At 42.7% G+C, this 22,898-nt stretch overlaps 1 protein-coding gene across 3 annotated transcripts in view; it reads right to left on the bottom strand.

Moving 5' to 3' along the window:
* Positions 1-22,898, bottom strand: part of NPTN (neuroplastin) — a 70,648-nt gene that overhangs the window by 8,778 nt on the left and 38,972 nt on the right. For all 3 annotated transcript variants that reach the window (XR_007128548.1, XM_047736093.1, XM_047736092.1), the window contains exons 3-6: positions 21,286-21,457; positions 17,318-17,412; positions 6,327-6,460; positions 714-987 (exon numbers count right to left, since the gene is read on the bottom strand). Coding sequence is in view for 2 of the 3 variants with exons in the window: in XM_047736093.1 (XP_047592049.1) it covers positions 714-987; positions 6,327-6,460; positions 17,318-17,412; positions 21,286-21,457 (675 nt within the window). In the remaining variant the exon portion in view is untranslated. The remainder of the gene's footprint in view (positions 1-713; positions 988-6,326; positions 6,461-17,317; positions 17,413-21,285; positions 21,458-22,898) is intronic.

The following is a 22,898-nucleotide window of genomic DNA, read 5'->3' as shown; positions in this document are numbered from 1 at the left end:
TGTTGTCCTGATGCCACTATCCAGTCCCACCTCTGGCCTAAACCAGCCTAAGGGTGTCACCTCAGGGCCTAGGCTCCAGGTGTGACAGCTCAGTGGCTCGGTCTTAAAACCAGGGGCGATGGATACATCAGACTACACCATTCTTGTCTGTGAGACAGCAGAAAACCCAAATGCTTGGTGGCTGCCTCACCAAGAACCTTGAAACCTGCCAAAGGAACCAAGCAAGGGAGCCAAAGGCTGATCTTGTTCTCAAGATCAGTCTGACTGGGCTGGGGCGGCACCTGCAGGGCTACACCAGGCAACCACATGACAACCAATGAGATACCTTCAATCTGCCTGAAAGGCCAGGTGGCCTGCAATCTTGGGTGGCTTCTAGGCTTGACCTGGATTCCCCTCAAGCTCAATCTGCCTGAATGATCTGTATCAGAGGAGGACAGAGCTGAACAAAGACACGGACAGCTGCCTGTTCCCCACATGGGGCCTGAAGGGCAGATGGGACTGGGGCTTGGAGAACAGCCAAATGCAGGAATGGAGCTAATTATAGCTCGAAGGTGGCTAATCTTAAGAGGAGGGTGTGAGGAACCAGTATGAGTATTCTCCTTCTCTCCTTTTGGGACTGAACCCCAACATTCTTATAGTCCTTTTTGGGTGCTTGGAAACCATCCCAAGGATCCAACCCCAACATTACAGCTATTTTGTAGGGATGCTCTTACCGTCAGGAACTTCATCTGGCCTCTTCCTCTTCTCATACACAACAATGATCACCACAAGGATGATGATTTCAGCCAGAATTCCCAAAAAAGGCCAGAGTGGGGCCAGGTGGCTCCGTACCCTGAGGATGGTGACAACGGAGGCGGAACCGATGGAGTTGGTAGCATTACATTCATACTCGCCAGGGTCTTCTGTGATCTGGAGACCCACGATGCTCAGCTCAGTGTAATTCTCCTTGTTGATAATGAAGAAGCGGCCGGAGGTATTGACAATGTCCTGCTCAGGGGCAGAGAAAGTAAGAACACACAGAGGTCAGTGTAGGTGAATTCGTGTCCAAGACAAGGCGGCAAAGTTCTCCCTTCTTAGTAGGACTACTGGCTAGGATGAGGGAGCAGTGTCTAGGACCTTCTTTGTCCAGGTAACTCATGAGCAGCTCATTACTTGCTTCCTTTCACTATCAGTAACAGATCAGCAAGCTTCTGGCAGAGCCAGGTTAAGGCCTCCCCTGCCCAATGGTCCTCTAGACTTCTCCAACTTCTGTGAAGTGAATGGAAGAAGTCCTACCCTGTAAACTCAGAAAAGACCAACTCAATCTAGAAAATGCTACTTTAAATACAGATAAGAAACCGTAAAACAGGAAGAAGATGAAGAAAAAGGGGTGTGCCCTCCATGGTCAGGCAAATATGCTAACTTACGCCTGTCTGAGGACTTTAGAATCTGCACATCTACTTCACACTTGGTGAGTTCTGAAGTCTCCTTAAACTTCCTCTAGAAACCATGCTAAGAACTTGCTCCTAGTCAGAATGGAGAAATTCGTTAACTTCCCTTTCCTTTAAGAATTAGACGGTTAAAGGAAAGTTTATTCAGTCAATCAACAACTATTTACTAATGTATGTTTTATGTCTCACAACCTACCAAGGGGAAGGCGAGACACAAGCAAACAAGGAGGCTGGCCTTTAGAGGGAACCAGACCTCCAAAAGGATGGTTACAGGAACGCGGCAAGAAGCCCCAACACATGGCACGTGCTGAGTACAGGGGCGGGGGGGACACAGCGTGAGTGGCCAGTGCCAGAAAGAGTCGGGTAAAGCTTCGGAAAAGAGCCAGCTTTTGCACTAGATGGTGGGGAGGAGAGGTGATGGAGCAGACAGGAGCGCTCTGGGTCCGTGTGGGAAGGCAGAGGCGAGAGTCCACATGCAGGGGTCTAGGTGGAGCTGGGACAGGCTTACGGCACTGGGGCGACGGCAGGGCAAAAATGGACTTGTGTCAGCAGGCGGCAGCAACTAAAGCACAATCAGAAATAGCAGAGAAGAAAGGTGAAGATAGCCCTGGACTGAGGTCTATCTACAGCACAGAGTGGCGCAGGCAACTGAGTATGGGTAAGGTTAAAATGGCAAACACAGCCTTCAGAGTAAGTTATCCATGAAGCTTCATCTTGAGGACTTGGAACGCTGCCAACTTCTCTAACCCCTACTCTCCTGGTTCACTCAGTCCATGTTTTCCACTTATGATCAGAAGTGATGTCTTCTTTGATCCACAAACCTTCAACATGGGTTTTTTTTTAATACCATGATATGCAAGAAACTTTAACCTTTTCAATCAATGCATAAGAAGATAGTGGGACCTGTCCCACTGCTACAGAATTGATGACTAGGGAGAAGCATCAAAAGTACCCCATACCCATGGATGGAAGTACAGCACAGGGAACAGGGTTGATAATATTGTAATAATGCTGTACAGTAACAGACGGGACTACGCTTGATCACGGTTAAGCACCACACTATGTGCAGAACTGTCCAATCACTGCACTATCCACCGGAAACGAAAACGACGTTAAATGTCAACTATACTTCAGTAAAATTTTTAAATATATACATACATTTTTTTGAAGGACAGCTTTTCAAACACCATTAATCTAACTTGTACTGAGGAAGTGTTCACAGACATTTATAACTAACAGTGACTGATATTTAGGTTTCAGTATTAAGACTGTGTTATATGTTCAAATCTTCCACAGTGTTGTTGATTTTCCCTCCATCTCATCTGTCAAAGACGAAAAATAATATATGTAAGTCTGCCACCATATAACTGTGCGTCTGGCTATATTTCCTTATTTTTCCAGTTTTTGCTTCATTCATTTTGAAACTACTATGTAGCATAATAGACCATGACAGTTTTGTCTTTATTGTGGACTATACCTCTTACCACGATAAAAAGGAACTCTTTTGGTTTCATGTTTTCTATTTGAATCTTTCTATAATGTTAATATTTCCATTGTTCTATTTATATACCTTCACCATATATACTTTATTCATTTTTGTTTCAACACTTCTGAACTATTTTGTTGTATGCAGATCATCTTTAAGCAACATACTGTTACATTGTTTCTTAGATCTCTGCCTTTCAGTGAGGATATTTAAAACTTTGTATTTGCTACTGCTATAATTTTTATGTTTATTGTCATAGATTATGGCTTACTTGGAAGGGGAGGTGAACCATTAGAGACTATGGACTCTGAAAAACAATCTGAGGGGTTTGAAGCGGCGGGGGGTGGGAGGTTGGGGGAACCAGGTGGTGGGTATTAGAGAGGGCACGGATTGCATGGAGCACGGGGTGTGGTGCAGAAACAAGGAATACTGTTACGCTGAAAATTAAAAAAAAAAAAAAGTTTTAAATTCTTAAATTCTTAAAAAATTCTTAAAAAAAATTCTTAAAATTTTTTCTTAAAAAAATTCTTAAAAAATTTTTCTTAATTCTTAAATTCTTAAAAAATTCTTTAAAAATTCTTTTAAAAATTCTTTAAAAATTCTTAAAAAAATTCTTTAAAAAATTCTTAAAAATTTTTTAATTCTTAAAAAATTCTTAAAATTTTTAATTTTTAAATTAAATTCTTAAATTCTTAAAAAAAATTCTTAAATTCTTAAAAAAAAAAAATACAGTTCATACAAATCAGGGGCAGACAGTCCTTCCAGGGCTTATTAAAAGGGAGCCCCATCAAGCTCTCTTATGCCCAAGTCATTACCAGATTATCTCTTGCCAGTCTACAAAAGAGAAAACAGGTTGAGACTTGGCATTGCACACAGCCTTCCACCCTGCAGCTGAGTGGAACAGGCACCAAGAAAATCACTCAATGATTGGGGGTGGCAAGAAGAAAATATCTTTTTCCAGTGGTTATCCATTTAGGCAGGAGACTGGCTGGTAAGCTATATACCTCTCAACCTTGGATAAAGGCTATTTGGAGATAAGAAGGCAGAAGAGCCTATACTCCCACCATTTGAAGAGCCATGAAGTTCGAGTTTCCTCTACCTAAGAGGTTTGCCTTCTGGGTGAGCAGACCCCAGCATCTGTGGCTGGAGCTAAATAGGAAACAGAAAGGTTCAGTAAGAGGAGATCTCTCATATCTGAGAACTGGTCCTGTAAAGAACGTACACAAATTCTTACAAGATCCAGGATCTGTATACCTGCCGCGCAGAGGTCCCAGAAGCAGCAAAAACCAACAGTAGACTCTTGACTATAGCAAAAGTCAGACGAGTGGTATTAGTCCCCCTTCCTGCCTCACACAGAAGAAAGAAAAACCCAGAAGATAGAGTGAGGACAATCCCCTACTCCCCTCAGGCTAGGGAGAGGGGACAGGAGGTAAAACTGGGAATTTTGGATCGGACTGGACTCAACTCTTTAACAAAAAAAAGAGGTCTAAGAAAGCTTGGGATCTGCCTAGAAAAGGGATCTGTGAAATTAATGTCTAGAAAAAAACTGAAAGCATTTTATCTTCACCCTTAACCAAGTGTAGGCTGTTCAGCAAACTGGTTTTCAAAGGCATCAACCTAGAAATTTCTTTTCTTTTCCCTATCCTTCTTTCATTAAACTTTTGTTTCCCAATTGATTTACAGCTTGAAAGCAAGAGGAAATACTACTTGATTTTAAAGGTTTTTCACAATATAACAGATAAATAAGAGTTCATGAGCGTGAGAATAGGAGATCAAAATATCCACTGATGGGGAGCCTCGGTGGCTCAGTAGGTTAAACTACTGTCTTCACGGCTCAGGTCATGATCTAGGGTCCTGGGCTCAAGCCCTGCATGGGGCTCCCTGCCCAGTGGGGAGCCTACTGCTTCTCCCTCTGCTGCTCCCCCTGCTTGTGCTCTCTGGCTCTGTCAAATAAAATCTTTTTTTTTTTTTTTTTTAAGACTTTATTTATTTGACAAAAAGAGAGACAGTGAGAGAGAAAACACAAGGGCCCCAAGAACATAACCTGAGCCAAAGGCAGATGCTTAACAACTAAGCCACCCAGGTACCAGGAAAGGAAGGGAAAGGGAAAAGGAAAGGGCCATTGAAGAATCAAGGGCTCTTTTACCCAGAGACCAGGAGAGAGAAATGGGCATTTGTTTGCCATCACAACTAAGTATTTTATTGACTTTTCAGGGCCTGCTCCAAAAATACTCAACCTCTCCCTTCCTCATCATCCCCCTTATTAATGGGTTTCTGAAATCTAGCCATTGTTGTTAATGTTAGAGTCCTTTTCACCACTTGACATATCATTATTGAGAGGTCATGGAGTGGGAAGAACCATGGACTTGAAATAAAAAACTGGACTTGAGCCTTCCTTGGTTCTGTCACTAATTCACTTTGGTTAATATGTAATCTTTCTGAAGAAGCAGACTAGATTATCTCCTTGGTCCCTTCTGATTCTGACTGTTGACAATCAGAGAGGATGCCTGAGAAGTACAGTGCTGGGCATGCAAGGCCTGGGGACAGGAGGAATGGGTGACACCCTCCCTGACATAAAGAGAGACTGGCCAAACATCATGAATCAAAGAGTGAGTAAGAGTATAAAACTTGGACTCCCTCCGCACTACCAAGAATCATCCCACCGACTGGAAAAGATGTTTTCTTTGACCTTTTAGGGAGCAGATACGGTCAGATTTCCAATGTCCAATGCTGCCCTTATACCTCACCATGTTGCTTCAATCCCTTATCAATACTCCCTGTGTTCTGGAATATTACTAGTAATTGCCCTGGCCGCCATGTCTTCCCCCAAAACCAGAAAGGTGTACTGAGACTACTTCAAGAGCAGTGTTTTCTTTTGGACAAATGGACTAGAAAAATAATAAAAGTTTAAGATTGGGGTTATCTTGAGTGCCTGGGTGGCTCAGTTGTTAAGTGTTTGCCTTTGGCCCAGGTCACGATCCCAGGGTCCTGGAATTGAGCCCCATGTTGGAGTCCCTGCTCTCTGCTCAGTGGGAAGCCTGCTTCTCCCTCTTCCACTCACCCTTCTTGTGTTCTCTCTCTTGCTGTCTCCTTGTCAAATAAACAAAATTAACAAAATCTTAAAAAAAAAAAAAGATTGGGGTTAGCTATTTCAATTTCCCATCTTGAAGGCAAACCAGTCAAATCCCTTCATAGACAGCCAGCTTTAACGAATCATGTAGGGATTCCATGCTGGACAGAGACTGTCAGTGACCTCCAAATTCAAAATGTAACTGTCTGTGACTAGAACGGGTGACCTAAGCCATGCAAGTATGGCAGCTTACAGCAACTAGTCCAGATGTCTGGACCTCCCAGGAGAAACTCTAGCACAGAAACCCAGGCAGAGAGAATCAGGGCTGCCTCCTACTCACCATGGGCATACCATTCTTCTTCTTGCGCCATATCCAGTCGGGATGCGGGTAGCCAACTGACTTGCAATACATCATGGCATCTTGCCCTTCATTCTTATTCTCACTCCGTTTATGGCCAGTGATGTCAGGAGCAGCTGTGAGAGAGTGTTCAACAGTTACCACAGGAGCCTACAGGATACAAACACCTTACCTATGGACTCGGAGCTCTGCTTCTAATACAGCCAGTCTCTAGGCCTGTCCTCATAGTCATCTTTGATAACACGCATTTCAGGTCAGAACAAAGCAATGGAACCAATCCATCCCCTACCTCTCACCAACTGAAGCAATCACGCAGATACCAGGATTACTATATATGAAGTTCTGCTATACATGAGGTTCTTGTACCTCCTAGAAGAGGGGACACAGGCTCAACTACCCTAAATGAAATATCCTTTAAAAAAAAAAATGCACACAGGAACTATTATCATCTCTTCTGGTTATGGTTTTTTTTTTGTTTGTTTTTTGTTTTTCTTAAAATGTCTGCACTAATAACAATTACAGATTATATCAAATGTCATATACTCCTTTAAGGAAATGAGAGATCCCTAAGATCAAACACCTAAAATCAAGTCCTACTGCAAGATACGTAAAAACAATGAATGCCCAGAGAAGCGATCTGATGAACATCAATGGGCAAGGTTCTCCCAGGAAAGAAGGAATCCAGCAAACTGGTCTTCACAAAGGGTAAGAAAGGAATAAACAAGAAATTCAACCAATGTCCCAAGAGACTTTATTAACAGTTTAAGAATCTGACCTGTACACCTGATTTGCAGTAATCTCAATAAACCTAAACTTGGAATTTCTAGATATATTAGACATTGCTAGTATTCTCTGCTTTAAGGGATCACTTACAAAGAAATTTGTAAGTTTAAAATTTAAAAATCAGGTAAGTTTCAGGGCGCCTGGGTGGCTCAGTGGATTAAAGCCTCTGCCTTCAGCTCAGGTCATGATCCCAGGGTCCTGGGACTCTCTGCTCTGCGGGGAGCCTGCTTTCTCCTCTCTCTCTGACTGCCTCTCTGCCTACTTGTGATCTCTGTCAAATAAATAAATAATATCTTTTTAAAAAATTAGATAAGTTTCAAGGATCCAAGAAGTCAGAGATGGGGCTAATTCTTTGAATTTAGTCTCCTTTGATCTTAACTAAATTTTCCACCATACCTCCTCCTCATCAGTTACAGTAATGTGAAAGCAATAAAACTCAAAGTAGGCCAGATGTCACTTTGTTGGCCAAGATAGGAAAGAGAATCAATAAGCCTGGTCCAAATTCCAGTTTTGCTTGTTCTTTAATTATTCTGTGCTTCAGTTCTACACCCACTATCAAATGGAGGTAATTCTAGCCACCATCTACATCCAGTGTCCTTGGATAAGTAAGATTTAAAACATTCACCTTGAGACTATAAAAGCCTATACCATTATATTATGTCATGGGCTCGTCCCATGTTCCCCTTCTAAATAGCTTGGTTTTTCTTGGCTTAAAAAATGATCCAAAGTCCTGCTACTTCTCAGACTGTGCTTCCCAGCCCAATTCTAGAGGTACCTGGACAGAATGGAATGAACAAGGTCCCAAGGTATCTCTATAGCCACTGCCTGCCCAACTGAGGCCGGCTCAGTACTAGTCAGTGTGAGGTCTTTTCTAAAAAGGATGTTATAAAAGGACACATTGTTTCTCCCCCCAGGCAAACTTCCTCACTGCAGAAGGGAGTGGGCTAGCGGGGTCAATCTTGTTCCCACCATACCAGATTTCCCCCAAAGCCACGGTCACTGCTCAGACCTACTGTTCCACCTGCTCACCCCTCCTCAGAGCTTTCTTCAGTCAATAAATAGTAAAGACCATCTTAAGTACTACAAGAAGCAAGCTCCACGGCAATACACTAACGAAAACACCATCGGGGAAGACACAACAAACAGAGGAGCTACCACATTTTGCTTCTAGCTGTGTTTCATGTGTTTGATTAACATTTGCTGAGCACCTACCGTATGACAAATCCATCAGAGTGGTGGGGGGAAGGCCTTTCTGTTGAGGTGTTAGCTGTTGACTGTTAGCACAGTCATGAAGACAATAAGGGAGTAGAGCACTTCTATATCCACGGGAAGAACACTCCAAATAAAAGACAAAAAAGCCTTAAGGCAGAGGTGCACTTGTTATGGACAAGGAACAGCATGGAGGAGTTTGGTTGGAGCTCAGTAAGCAAGGCAAATGGTAGAAGAGGACATCAGAGTGAAGGGAGCCCAGATCAAAGAGGACTTTGCAGGCCACTGCAGTGACTTTGGCATTTACTCTGAGTCACCTAGGAAGCCACTGGTAATACCAAGCAGGGGTATGGAATGATCTGCCTGTTTAACAGGCTCCCTCTGGCTCCTAAGTAGACAACAGTGTTGAGCGACATCAGTGGAAGCAAGACCATTTAGGAAGCTGTTAAGAGTATTCCAGGCAAGGGAGAAGGTGATTTGGATGAGGGTAGTAGCAGGAAAAGTTGAGGAGAATCTGATATATTTATAGGCTGAGTTAATGTGTTTTATCAATGGACTGGATGAATGTAGGATGCGAGAGAAAAGAGCCAGGGATGACTCCAAAGTTTCTGGCTTGAATAATTTTAAAAGGGAGTTGCCAGTTACTAAGATAAGGAAAACTATAGAAGAATCAGACTGTGTTTTGTTGTTGTTGTTGTTGTTGGGTTGTTTTTATTTTGTTTTGTTTAGGGATAGAGCAATGGTGGTAGTAAAAACCAGGAGTTCAAAGTTTAGGACATGTTAAGCTTAAGATACTTCTTTAATATCCAAGTGAAGTTGTCAAGTAGACAGCTGAGATGTCCAGTCTGAAGCTCAGGACAGTAGTCTAGGATGGAGATGGGAATTTTAGAAATCAGCGTATGTGTGGCATATTTTTCCATTTTCATCCTCTTTTGCCCCACAGAGAATACCCACTCTGGCCCAGTTATCTAACTAATACCATCGGCTTTTACCTTGGGGACTCATCCCAATATTGCACATTAGAACCACCTAGAAGGCTAAAAGTTGAGTTGGCTTATGATGCCATGGCCTCTAAGAAGTTGCTATTCTGAAAGGAGGCAGACCAGAAGGCCAAGACCTGAGGAGAAGGATGGGGATGGTCTTCACTCCTACCGTGGTGTTTAGAGAAACACCACTTCCCCTTTCCACTGATCTATTTTGGTATTCTACAGAGGCGTCTACCTACCCATGTGAACATGGCCTTAAAACCTACTATACACAAAGACCATCTAGGAACTTAGCCACCCTCATCACAGTTTGATGGCCATATTTACATAGTGTAAACCTATAGGAAAGAGTCTTCAATGGTTAGATCTGTTACTGCTTTCTCCTTAGCTTAGCAAAGAATACCAAGTGACGCTCTGATTAGTCACCCTTGGGATGGTGGAAGTGTCACTAGTGTTGTGGGCAGAGAGAAAATTAACCCAAGCCACATCACTCTATCCCTAAAGGAAGGATTATAACAACTATTACCTTAGCCTTTGAGTCAAAGAAAAATCTTTTCACTTCTCTCTATCCTTTATGGTAGCTGCTCAATCAGAAAGCCTGCACCTCAGATGGCAGCCACATCTGTGGTGAACATCGCGTGATACATAAACTTACCAAATGGCAGAGCTGTATACCTGAAACTAATGTAAACTCTGAGTCAACCATACACAAATAGCGGGGAAAAAAGAAAGAATAGTGGGGCAGGTGGAGAAAGAAAATCTGAGCAGGACAGTGGACCCACAGCAAGAAAGATCACCAGACTCTCAGAGCACATGTAAGCACTGGGAAGAGAGCAAGGGGGGTTCCTTAGGGCTCAGAGTCCTCTCATGGTGGTTTTTAAATAGTCACCGAAGTCTTTGATATTCTTCCCTTCAAGAAGTGAAGCATAACTGCTCCCGCCCCAAGTGTGGCCTCGTGACAGTATTCCAATGAATGAATGAATAAGTGAGTGAAATAAAGCAGAAGTAAAGGTATGTGACTTGGGATAGTTCACAAATGACCATGTGGCTTTCTCCTTGCTCTCTTTCGGATCACACGTTCTGGGGAAGCTTAACTGTCATACCTGGAGGACACTGAAACAGCCTATGGAAAAGGCCCACGTAGTGCAGAACTAAGGCCTTCTGTCAACAGTAGCCATGTGAGGCAGCCACCTAGGAAACAGATCCTCCAGCCCCCATGAAGCTTTCAGAAGACTGCATGCAGCCTGAGAGACCCTGAGCCACCCCACTAGCCAGCTCCCTAATTCCTGACCCATAGAACCTATGAGGTAATAAGGGGGGTTTATTTTGTTTTGCTTTTAAGTCTCTAAGTTGGTAATTTAGCCACCCGGTGAAGAAGATATTACCCCATTTACACGGACTGGAAAACTCAAGTTTGGAAGTTATTGAACTTCTAAAAGTACATTGCCAATAAACGGTAAAGCTAGAGACCAAATTCAGGACTGAATCCAGAGGTCATGCTTTTTGTACTTTATCACAGAGAAGAGAAAATAAACCAAACTAGAATGGAGTCCATAAAAAATAAAAATATGCAATATGCATTACAACTGCATAGAAAACTGCCTAAAGGTTATCTCTGCTTATAGAGGTACCAGAACACTCTAGACCTGAGGTGGACTGATTTAGCTGTCGGGAGTTTACTCTGTATATACCATAACATAATAAAAGGAGCTTTGGACTTTAAGTCAAAGAAATTTAGGCTCCACTGAGACTATGACTCACCAACTGAGTAACCTAAGGTGGGTCATTTAAAATCCTTTGAGTTTCACTACTCACTTTTGTAAAACGGGAGTAATACTCACATAATTCACAGCGGTCTTATGAGTATTAACTTACATCTCTATACCAATCTAGCACATGATTGGAGCTCAGGGTCAAAAACATTTAAATTTAGTTATTAATCAGGGAAAGGAAAGGCTAGACTCAGACTCTGGCATTACAAGTTCTAAGAAATCAAAGAGATGCTGATTAACGTGTTCTCTCCCTACTGATATAAACAGGACTTTTGTTTGTAACTCTAATAAGGTTTAATCAGGTCAGATACTCACAAATTTTGATTAACGGCCTATTTATATTGATTAAGGTGTCTCACCTTCTATGGGCTTGCCATTTAATAAGGAACTACTTAACCAGGGTCAGCTGGTCTGAAGGTAGGTCTGAGGCATCTGACAGAGCCAAATACTCCTTACTTCCCCCTACCCTCTCAGGGAGGCAGAGAGTAACAGAGAGACCTTTAAAGGAGATCACAGATCTACTCAGGAATTAACTTGCTCTCTGGCCTTGTTAGCCACATACTCTAATATTAGACATCAGTTAATGGATATCCTTCCAGTATCCTGATGAATGGCAACACAGTGGTTCCAAAAGAGTCTTAGTTACCCAAAAACATCTGACCCAATTTCATTATCTGGGCCCACAGCGGAGGACGAACACATGTTTCTCAGCACCCTCTGTTGCCTGTCCAGCCTACACTTAAGAGCAAAGCATCCAGCTTCTCTGTCACACTGGCGGCTACAGAAAGTGTCCACTTGGGCAATGGAGGCATGTTCAGCTGAAGCTGACATTAAAGTTAAACACAACAGAGCTAAGAATGGGGTCATGGTGTGGGGTTTCATACTTTTCAAGGCAAATTCATAACCTCACAACTCATTTTTCATCTTTGCTGCAAGCAAACTTATAGGCTTGGCTGACGGCGGAGAGAGAGAGAGTTAAGATTTACTTAATTATTAAGCCAAGGGCTAGCCCAAGAAACAATATGAGACCGGTCACAATGGAAACAAAAGGGATGTTGCCTGTGGCTCAGTAAGCTGCCTCCACACACGACAGATGCATCATTCATCTGAAGACTAGAGCAGTCTGGGACTTATGCTCCCTTCTGCAGATGAGGCTCTTCCCTTTCTGTGTGTGAGAGCACTGAATGGGTGGCATCTGAAGTCTCCTCGAAGACAGTGATTCTAGCCTGGGCCACTCTAATCACCCAGTGTGCTCTTCGTAAGCCTGATGTCCAGCCACAGTGCCCACACATTCAGTCAAGTTTGAGAACCATTGCTCTCATATCTTTCCTGGCACCAGTGTTTGAGATGAGGGCAGTAGAAGGAGGAACTGTCCCTTAAGACAGGGAGATGAGTGAGTGGAGGTATGTGGAACACTGAGGGGACACTCCCAAAGCTGAGAAGCTGACACAGCCAACTACCATGAAGAAAAGAAGCTTAGAGATCCTTTTCTTCAATAACCCAACCTCACCTTTGGGTTCTCCCCCTTCCATTTAAGGGAACCACAGCCTACTGGAGCCTTACAGGAACTCTTAAGACCATCTATCTCATCCTGCTTCATCACACACTTGTGGAAGCTGAGGCCCGAGGAAAGAGAGCGAACAACAGTGAATGGTTAGGGCCACTGAAAGTTTAATGGCAAGGCAGGATTAGAATCCATTTCTTCTGACTCTCAGTCCAAGATCTTCTAGCTGTTATATGCTGAACACACAGCAACATGGCTTAGGGCCTAGGAGCACAGGTTCTGGCATGGGAGTGCCTGGATGAGAACCCTTGTTCCATGGGTTACTTGTCACACTGGGCCAGTCATCTAATTCCCTGGATCCTCCATGTTCTCCCCTGGAAAGTGGAAATAATAATGGCACTTCCACCCAAGAGCTGTGAAGACTATAAGGGAGGACAGAATAGTAATGCACCTAGCACAGAGCCTGGCACAGAGTTAGTGTGCAATGTTAGCCATTCTTATTAAGGAAGGTCAGGGTAGCACCCTGAAGAGAGGAAAAGAAAGAACAGGTATGGTTATTTGGGCTGAGGTTGATGCTCACAATGTTCTAGCAACTTCAAGGTATTATTTTGCTTTCAAAGACTTCTCAAGTATGGGCAATTCTGAGTCAGAACCAGCTCTGACAGAAGTTCTGACCTAAAGGATGTCAGAAGCTCTAAGCATCCTTGCCTATCAAAGTAGCTATCTATCAAATAAATAACCACAAAAATGCTCTGTATGCTGAAAGTGCCAGACAAATGAAGAGATGTGTATTATTACTCTTAAGGATACTGTCATCAGTGTACAGTCCATCTCAGCCAGTCTGAACTTTAATGTATCGATTGTAAGGCCATATTATAGAGTAGGAAACAAGGATGCAGGATAAGGTTATAACATTTAGAAATCCTAACATTTAGCCATAACATTAAAATACAAAGAAAGCTGAGAAATATGGAGGGAAAAACAAGATCGGTCTCATCTCTGGTAGCCCCCACAAGACTGAAAGTCACTTGAAATGCCCAGTGAGCAGGGAGAGATAATGGTGAGCTTAATAAAATGAGTTAGACCCTCAATGCAGACCTTCCTGGGTCTGGGATGTACCTTTCACAAGAGGCAATAGCATGTTTGTTGCAAAGGATTTGGTGACCACCAGAATCCTTTTCTAAAAACAGAATAAAATTCAAATTCCTTATTTCTTGGACTAATCAAAATAACTGAGTGATGAGGATAGGGTGTGGAAGTCAGGAGAGGGGTTTTCTTTTTTTTTGTAAATTACAGACATTTTTAATGTGCTTTGTTATGAGCACATTTTGTTTTCTAATTTCAGAAAAGGAAAAAAGGGAAAGAGGAAGACAGTAAGAGTTAGAAAGGTTCAAGAATTACAGAAATAGAAAATTCAGTACCTATCCATTCACGAATGCTCTATAGCAAGCTATGGAGTCTCTAGAAGACATAACCTCTGAAGAGTCAAAATGCTGGGGAAAGAGATGCCTCCCCACAGTTACCTAAGTGGATCCCAAGACAGGCTGGGCTTTGGGGCCAAGATCCCACTAAGCTCTAGTCCTGGCTATTTCCTCTCCCCTGGCCAGCCCTGCTCCATCTTTCACCCCCAGCATCTGCTCAGGTCACCTGGCAGATACCTAAGAAATGTAATCCTTACACAGTAATAGTATCTTCCTGTTTACACTGTGCCACATTCTTGGCCTTTAAAAAAGTACAAGAAAAAACCCCTACTTCAGATGCAAGGCCTTCCCTACTACATGTGGACATTGCCATCCTCAAAATTCCTTTCTTGACAGGGGCTCTACAGGCTAGAGTGGAAAACACTGCCACCTCAGGCCTGCTCCTGGCCACGTGCCCCTCCGACTCCTTCAGTCTTCTTTTCCTTGCACACCATAAGCAGTGCAAGACGTGATGACCTGCTCTTCCAGTGCCCAGTTGTGGTCTAGTCTAAGCCCTTCGCTCCCCGCAGTGCTAAGTCCCAGCAACACCTCAGTGAGGAAGAGCCGAATGCATGCAGTACAAGCCAAATAGGGGAGAAAAGGGCTGCGGACTGCGGAATTGGTGCTAAGGCGATCTATCTGTGTGGTGTAAGTGAGACAGCCCTGAAATGCCAATTTATACTTAAACCACAAAGGAAGATTCTCAGAGACTCCTTTCAGCAGAGGTCACTTAATGTTTCTTGAATCTCTCTCAAGTACTCAGCATATTTTTCAAAACTTTATAGCTATACAAAGATAACTGTCTTTTACCTTACCATATGGACTCTGAGAAAACAAAACCAGAATTTATATGAAAATGTTTTGGGAATCAGCCCCCCTCTCTCTCTCTCTCAGTGCAAGGCAGTTTGCAACCCCAACCACCTAGCTTAGAATATGATCCTGGGCTTATGGCAAATCTTTTTACAGTTAAACAAAAAAAAAAGTCAAATGTTCAGTCTTTACCGGACTAAACTAATTATCCCCTAAAAGACATTAAGTGTTCAGCTGTTTTCTATCCAGGTGTTAGGGAAGAGAGAGACTGGAATTCCCTGTGAATTTTCTTGAGAGACTAACCTATCAGTTCAAGCTAATCACAGAATATGCTTTAGAATTGTATGAAAGAGAATTCTCTTAAGGTCTACTCCTTTAAAAGCAGAATTCACCACCTGCCCAATCTTCCTCACAGAGCTCCTGGGCAGCAAAATGCAGCAGTGCGCAACACACACAGTCACAGCCACAAGCTATCATGGAAGTTTTAACCTCCTCTGAAAATGCTCCTGCCTGCAGCCTCCTATTCTCTGCCCCTCCAGACCACTACCTCCTATCTGCTAAAGGGAATGTGAGGAAAAGACGTCTTGGGGGGGTCACAAAAGCACAGCTCATGAGCGGCCAACCCACTGGGAAACCTCCATCTCCACTCCTGAAAGCGCTGCTAGAAATCAGGAGAGCCAAGTCAGCAGGATCACAGTGAAGCCAGGACTTCCAGTTGCTTGGAATTATGTTTCAGGCTTGGGGAGGACAGCTAACTACACACACCACTCTCCCTCCCTCACCCTTCCTGTTACATCCTGCGCCAAACGCTCAGCCTGGAAGACTACAGGGCCTCCAGTCTCTCCTGGGAGAGTAAAACATCTCTCCAGGTAGTCCTGCTCACCCAGGCAAGGAAAGACACTCGGCTGGTTTAGAGAAAAGGCCTTCTCATGCCTCCCTCCCCATGCTGAACAAATGTGTCATCCTTCAAAACCAGAGATAAACCCAGACCTCTCCAAGAAAAGCCCTGAAGGAATCAAATCCCAGATTCTCTGCCCTGTGTGGACTGTAACCATGCCACTGTGACTCAACCCCTTCAGGCATTTTGAATTCAATCTGGCAGCTAGAAGAGACACTGGCTGTCCTTATGTCCACTTATAAGTCAGGGCTGTGTCAGCAAGATACTACTTTCATTTAATAACAACATATAACTGAAACTTAGAATCTGTCTCAGCCTTTCTTTAATCTGAAGTTCTTTAATTGTTTTAAGAAAGATCTGAATAGGGCGCCTGGGTGGCTCAGTGGGTTAAGCCGCTGCCTTCGGCTCAGGTCATGATCTCAGGGTCCTGGGATCGAGTCCCACATCAGGCTCTCTGCTCAGCAGGAAGCCTGCTTCCCTCTCTCTCTCTCTGCCTGCCTCTCCGTCTACTTGTGATCTCTCTCTGTCAAATAAATAAATTAAAAATCTTTAAAAAAAAAAAAAAAAAAGAAAGATCTGAATATCTGCCATTATGGGATCTTCCATTTCCTAAATTTTTCCTTTCAGCCACTAAAGATCAGCTATATGGATTTAAAGAACAAGTCTGTCTCTTTCCTAAGCAAAATGAAGAAGACTGGGAAAACAACCAACCAACCCACCCCTCACCTCTTTAGTCTAACCTCAAACAGTAGCCCCACCTTCCCCCTGGACATTTCATAAAATGGAAAAAGAGGGGACTGAGAGTCAAGACCTGGGTTCTAACCCTAGCTCTGCCACAAAACACTCTGGGACCCAGAGCTCATGGCTGCACTTTTCTGGGTCTCAGCTGCTTCTTTGAAATAACACAGGAAAGCTTGATTCACGATGTTAGGGTAGCTCCAATCTTATAAAATTCACTTGTTCCTTCTCTTAGAGTTCCTTTCCTTTCTCAAACTTTCAGCTACATGTTCAAGACACAGCTGCATGTTGAAGATGCCATGCACCCAGTTCCTATTAAAATTCCAATGAATTACCCACAATTAGTTTATGTTCACCATGCACATCTTATTTTTCCAAATCCTGCTGGCCTGTTGGAGAAACCTATGTAATAATAGTTGTAAGGCACTTTGTTCTAAGGGATTTACATAGGTTGAACCATAACAAAGCTGCCAACATTCATTTTTACCACACAGAAACAGCAATCTCCTATGCCTCAAACTACCGTATTAGCTTGTTTATTCCTCCTTACAATCCCCATGAGGTAGGTTTTACAAACGAGGACACAGGAGCACAAAGAAGTTAATAACTTGCCACAGTCATATACATAGCTAAGAGATGATAGGGCTTGGAGTTAAACCTGGGCACCAGAGCTCTGAGTGTGTGGTCCTACCATAGTGTTATACTGCCTCCCATAATGGGAACAAGAACAGCTTGCAGACTGGAAGTCCAGACCAAGGTAGTGTCTCAGAAAGAGAGTGAGAGGCTCACACTGCAGCCTCTGTTGGGTTGTACCTTTCACTTCAATGGTGGCATTTGCTTTAGGAGCACTGACAAAGTGATATACACAGTGGTATTCGCCTGAATCCTCAGCTCTCGGCTTATTGATCCTGCAGAGATGAGAAAAAAAAAAAAAATCAAGTGAGGAAGCTGGGAACAAATATACAACAAAATATACAACAAAAGAGTCAAAAGGGCAACCAGGGACCCTGCTCTCCAAACTGTGTCTCTGAATACAACTCGCCTCCTCCTAACTAAAAGCAAACCCTCCCTCCATGTATTACAAAACATTAACGCTTCACTCCTTACTGGGTGCCTGGAATACAAATATAGAACGATACATGCTCTGTAACCTTAAACAAGCAATCAAAATAAGAGGGCTGTACAAAACAAACTCTATTTAGATACAGAGGATGGAGCCATCAATAAAAACTTCTTGCTCACCTGGTGGTGCTAGTCAAATAAGTAAGAGCAGGAAAAAAAGCAAATCATCTTCTGTGCTTCCCTAAAGACCCTTTTGTGGGCTTCATCTTCCCACACTGTATTTCAGTAGCATGCCTTTCAATAAGTCTACTCACTAACAGGACCCAGGTGACATTAGGGAGAAAAAAAATCTCTGACATCAGAGCACCAGCCACAATAATGCAACTAAACTTTTAAGACTTTTAAGTACAGGGATGCCTTAATGGCTCAGTCGGTTGGTTGTCTGCCTTTGGCTCAGGTCATGATCCCAGAATCCTGGGATACAGCCAGGCATCGGGCTCCTTGCTCAGTGGGGAGCCTGCTTCCCCCTCTGCCTGCAGCTCCCCGCACTTGTGTGCATGCTCACCCTCTCTGACAAATAATAAAATCTTAAAAAAAAAAAAAAAAGAAAGAAAGAAAGAAAGAAAAGAAAAGACAAGACTTTTAAGCACAGCTAGAACTCTAAGGACCTGCACAAATCTGCTTCCTACCCTCATCTCAGCCACTTTCTAGCCATACTGGGCTCTTTCGTTTTTCAACGTGCTCCACTTGTTCCTTCCTCAAAACCTTGACGCGAGATATTCCTTTAGAGAATGCGCTTCCCATTACCCTTACCCTAACCTAAGTCTTTCTGCATCAGTCTTGGCTCACATCACTTCCTCCTACCCTCAATCTAAGTGACATCCCTCTCCCTGACATGTTCATTATACACTCAAATTCTTCATAAGCATTCATCATATGTGATTATACATTTATTATATATGTATCATAAATATATAATATATATTACATATTTATATACTATAAATATATAATATATATTACATATTTATATACTATAAATATATATATTTTTTATAAATATATATTATATAAATATGTAATATATATATTTATGTGATTGCTTGATGAATGTCCAGTTTCCCAAAAGACCAAGTTCTATGTGGACAGGCACTGTTTATGTGGTGTACAATTCTATACGCTGCATATGATCTGACCTAGAATACAGCAGAGGGAAGGAATAAAGGAGTAAATGACTGAATGAATATAAACGAAGAGTAAACAGCTATGCAGAGATCCTGATCAAGTACATCAGAGTGACAAGGAGGACTGTAGGAACAGCACTCCTCTGAATTCCACAGGGTGATCCTAAACAAGCTTTCTTGCCCCTGACAACCAGCTTCACACCAGCTCAGTACACTATAGCCTAGACACACACCCCAAAACATATGCAGACAGGCTAGTGCGTAATTACCAAAGAGAGAGAAATCCATATCAGAGGATAGCCATTATATAGCTTCTCCTCTTTTGACTCAGTGCTTAAAACATGACACTTGTGATGGTCAAATCTCCACCGCACTAGTTAACGTCTGAGAAAAACCCCTAACCTTGACCACTGACTAGCCTAATATATGTGTCCATCTTACTGTTCATCCCAAAAAAGAAACGGGGTTAAGAGAATATGGATGGGGCTCCTGGGTGGCTCAGTGGTTAAAGCCTCTGCCTTCGGCTCAGGTCATGATCTCAGGGTCCTGGGATCGAGTCCCGCATTGGGCTCTCTGCTCAGCAGGGAGCCTGCCTCCTCCTCCTGTCTCTCTCTGCCTGCCTCTCTGCCTACTTGTAATCTGTCTGTCAAATAAATTAAAAAAAAAAAAACTTTAAAAAGAAAAAAAAAAAGAGAATATGGATGAGGAGAGACACAGCCTCTCCCTAGGACTGTCTCAGCATACCCAGGGCAGCATAATATTCTAAGAGGAACAGCCAAGAGTCTTCTAAATTTGATACAAGTGGCTCTTCTTAAATCAATATGCTCCCAATAGGGAAAACAGACAAGTCAGCTGCTTTTAACAAATGTTCCAGAGGTTCAAGGAGGAAAGGCAGCTGTATCCTTAGGGCTCAGACTAACTCTAAAAGTTCCTTGAAAAGACTTAGAAAGATGACTCCCAAGCTTAAGCCCATGCCTAGGGCTCAAAATCGCCCACATAACATTCCCTTCAAGTAGCTATTGGGAAGCAACTGAAGCAAATGGAAAACATCCCCTTGAGTGAGCAGGTGCAGGGTCTGAGACCGGCTCCATAGCTGACTTAATAGGTGGTCCAAGGGACTCATAGCTATTACTTCACAAAATGTGGGAGCACACAGATTCCCTGAAAAACTCTGACAACGCAGAACACCCTGGAGAGCTGCAAATAAGCTGACCAGAAAAAAGGAAGAAAGAAGGAAGAAGAGGAGGCCGTATTTTATAAAGTCAAGCTCAAATTTATAAAGTGACAGTTCAAAGCCCTATAGGTGACATAGTACAAGACCTAGAAGAAACATAACTGGATGTCTGGTACCTTCAAAGAGTTATTGTAAAAATACAAACTTGTAAAACTAACAAACTGATCAAGAATATATGCCTTTCATTCCACCCAATAGTTCTATGTGATTAACCTTTTCTAAACTATGAGAATATAGCTGAGGCTGTATTTCCAACTTAATATCAGAAGAAACTACAGTAGAGACAGATTAAATTGCCACTAAAAATGGTATGTTAAAACAGGGGGGGGAAAAAGACCTAGGTTCTATAAAGTCAGAAGAGCCGAAACCTAGCCTTGCTTCTGAAATTTACTAGCTGTAATATTTGGCCTTGAAAACAGTGAAGAGTCATTACTCTTCGAGTTTCAGTTTCTTTACTTGAAAAAAGGAGGAGGATCCTTAATGTGAGTCAATTGAATAAGGGATATGAAAAGATCTCAATCTTGCAAAATACTGCAGAATGTCCCTGCTACTCCTGGGCATGCAGGTTTTCCTGGTCTCACTCCCCTGCACTCTTTCTTTGCCCTGCATCAAGCTGACAAACAGGATTAGCTGATCCTTTTCCAGATTAGTTTTCAACCACAAACTATTCTGAAAGGTGAGGTGCCATGTGCTCTAGCTATTCCAAAAAAGCACCAAATCTTTGGGTGCCAGGGTAGCTTCAGCCAGCAAATATATCCCTTTCATCAAATGATGTTTCCTGGTTACTGGAATTACCTTATTCCAGATCATTAAAAAGCCCTGTATCCACTGGTCTTAATCAGGTTCTGGTCCTATTTAACTACTCCTAAAAGGTAACTCACTAGGAAATCCACTCAGTGGAAAAATCACTTAGGGTACTCTTGCTTTAAGAGTCCTAAAGTAGATTTCAATCTGATTCCTCAAACCACAGGATTAAGTCAAGAGATCTGCATTCTAATTGTGACTTTCCTACTGACTAGCACCATTCCCCTGAGCAAAGCGCTCCCTATGCTCTCTGTTTCTCTATTATTACACAGTGAGGGGAACATCTATCACTCTCAAACCTAGCTATTCATCAGAATCCTCTGGAAATCTTTAATAGATCCCTGGGTCTCACCCCAGATATACTGGGTTAGACTCTCAGAGAAGGGCCATATATATCTTACATGTCTCCCACATAACATAACTGTGGATTATGCATGTCCATAGTAAGTTCAGCAGTGCTCCCTCCCATCTTCCGAGGAGCTGCTAGTCCCTCTCACCTGTATTCCATGTTGCTGGCATTCTTGCGAGTGGCAGTCAGTTCAACCCCATTCTTTGTCCAGTAGCTGTATGTAAGGGTGTGAGAGTTGGAGGTGAGGTTACACTGCAGGGTGACGGGGAGAACAGGGCTGTCTCGAAGAATGACCTCTTCACTGGTGACAATCCTTGGCTCTGTAATAAGAGTGCACAGTGATAGGGCGCCATAGCCTTCCATTCTCTGTAGCCCTGGCCTGAGAATCAGATGGGGTAGGATGGGGAGACTAGAAGAAGAGGGAGGGCAGACAGGACCACATGAGGAGTTTCACTTTACCACTTTGGAGGAAGTCAAGAAAGGAAAAACAATGATTATAAGCAAATGACCACTAGCGCAGACAACAGCCTGAAGACCAGTTGGCCTAGACGTGAAAAGAATGGGAGTATTATGGGTACTTGTACTGGGAACAATCCACTTACACTTTTGAACACCACCATTTTATGATTTAAGAACCGCCAACCAATTCAGCTTCAATTAGAAAACCAGGCTCCACCTTGCAGTTCTGAAGACAAAGGCAGTATCATTTATGTAACTAATAAACTCCCTATGGAGTTACTAGGCCTTGGAACAGTAACAGCTATAATTAGATAATACATGTATGGCTTTTCCCACATTAAATTCTTATAAACCTATGGCAAACCAGCCATGGTCATTAATTATGCAGAAAAAGACAGTGTCAATCCTAACAGCAAATTTCCTGCCAGAAGTCTGTTTCATTTTTCCAAATTTTTGCCAAGGGAAAATTCTTAAGGAACCATCATATTTCTTCTCTCGAGCCCATATTTATTCCCAAAATAAAACTTTTTCAAAATTGCTAAGTAAAACACATTCCACTGTGCAGATAATATAACTAGAATGCGATATGTGTTGGTATCATGGCTTCCTAGCATTTTAGAGCTAAAAGGCCCTTAGAGTTCACTGAATCCCCACTCTTTAAGAGCCAGAAATGGAAAATGACTTGTGCAAGGCCATAATTATTATTAGTAGCAACGCTGGGCCTAGAACACACATCTGACTGAATTCTCTAGCTCTGTTTCCTCCCCCACTTCCAAACCCCACCCCACCCCAAACACACTTTCCGCCCTATGGCAAGTTATATACTTCATCACCTGGTTCTCTCCTGGGCTGATAACCTGGGGTCATTATTCTAAAACCTACTTGACTCAAATATTAGAACACATTGAGCAGAAACACACTATCATTCCTGGAAGGTTCATCCTTAAAGCCCTTTGAATTCCACCATTATATTAAAGTTAAGATGTTTGTCGTCTTTTTGTTACTGTTACTTCTCTCTAACCTTTTCCCAAGCTTAACTGTTATTCTACTTTTGGTCAGACATTTTCGGGTCAAGTCTAAACTTTTCCCAACCACAATTCAAGGTATTTCCTCTCTTAGTCTTTTTCTCATTGTTTTTCAGAAATTCTTAACTAACTTCCCATTTCCCTGTACCTGGCAACTCTGTAGCAGCAATCCAACACCATACAATATAGTTCTGACTCTTAACTCTTGAGGACAGAGGTCTCTCCCTCCACTGGAGCTAAGCTTTGTTCCCTGTGCAGGGAGGTGGACAGAATGGAC

This window comes from Lutra lutra, chromosome 7, assembly GCF_902655055.1.
Source record: "Lutra lutra chromosome 7, mLutLut1.2, whole genome shotgun sequence".
NCBI classification, from domain to species: domain Eukaryota; kingdom Metazoa; phylum Chordata; class Mammalia; order Carnivora; family Mustelidae; genus Lutra; species Lutra lutra.
The sequence above is the reverse complement of the archived record's forward strand: the minus strand, read 5'-3'. Positions and strand labels throughout refer to the sequence as shown.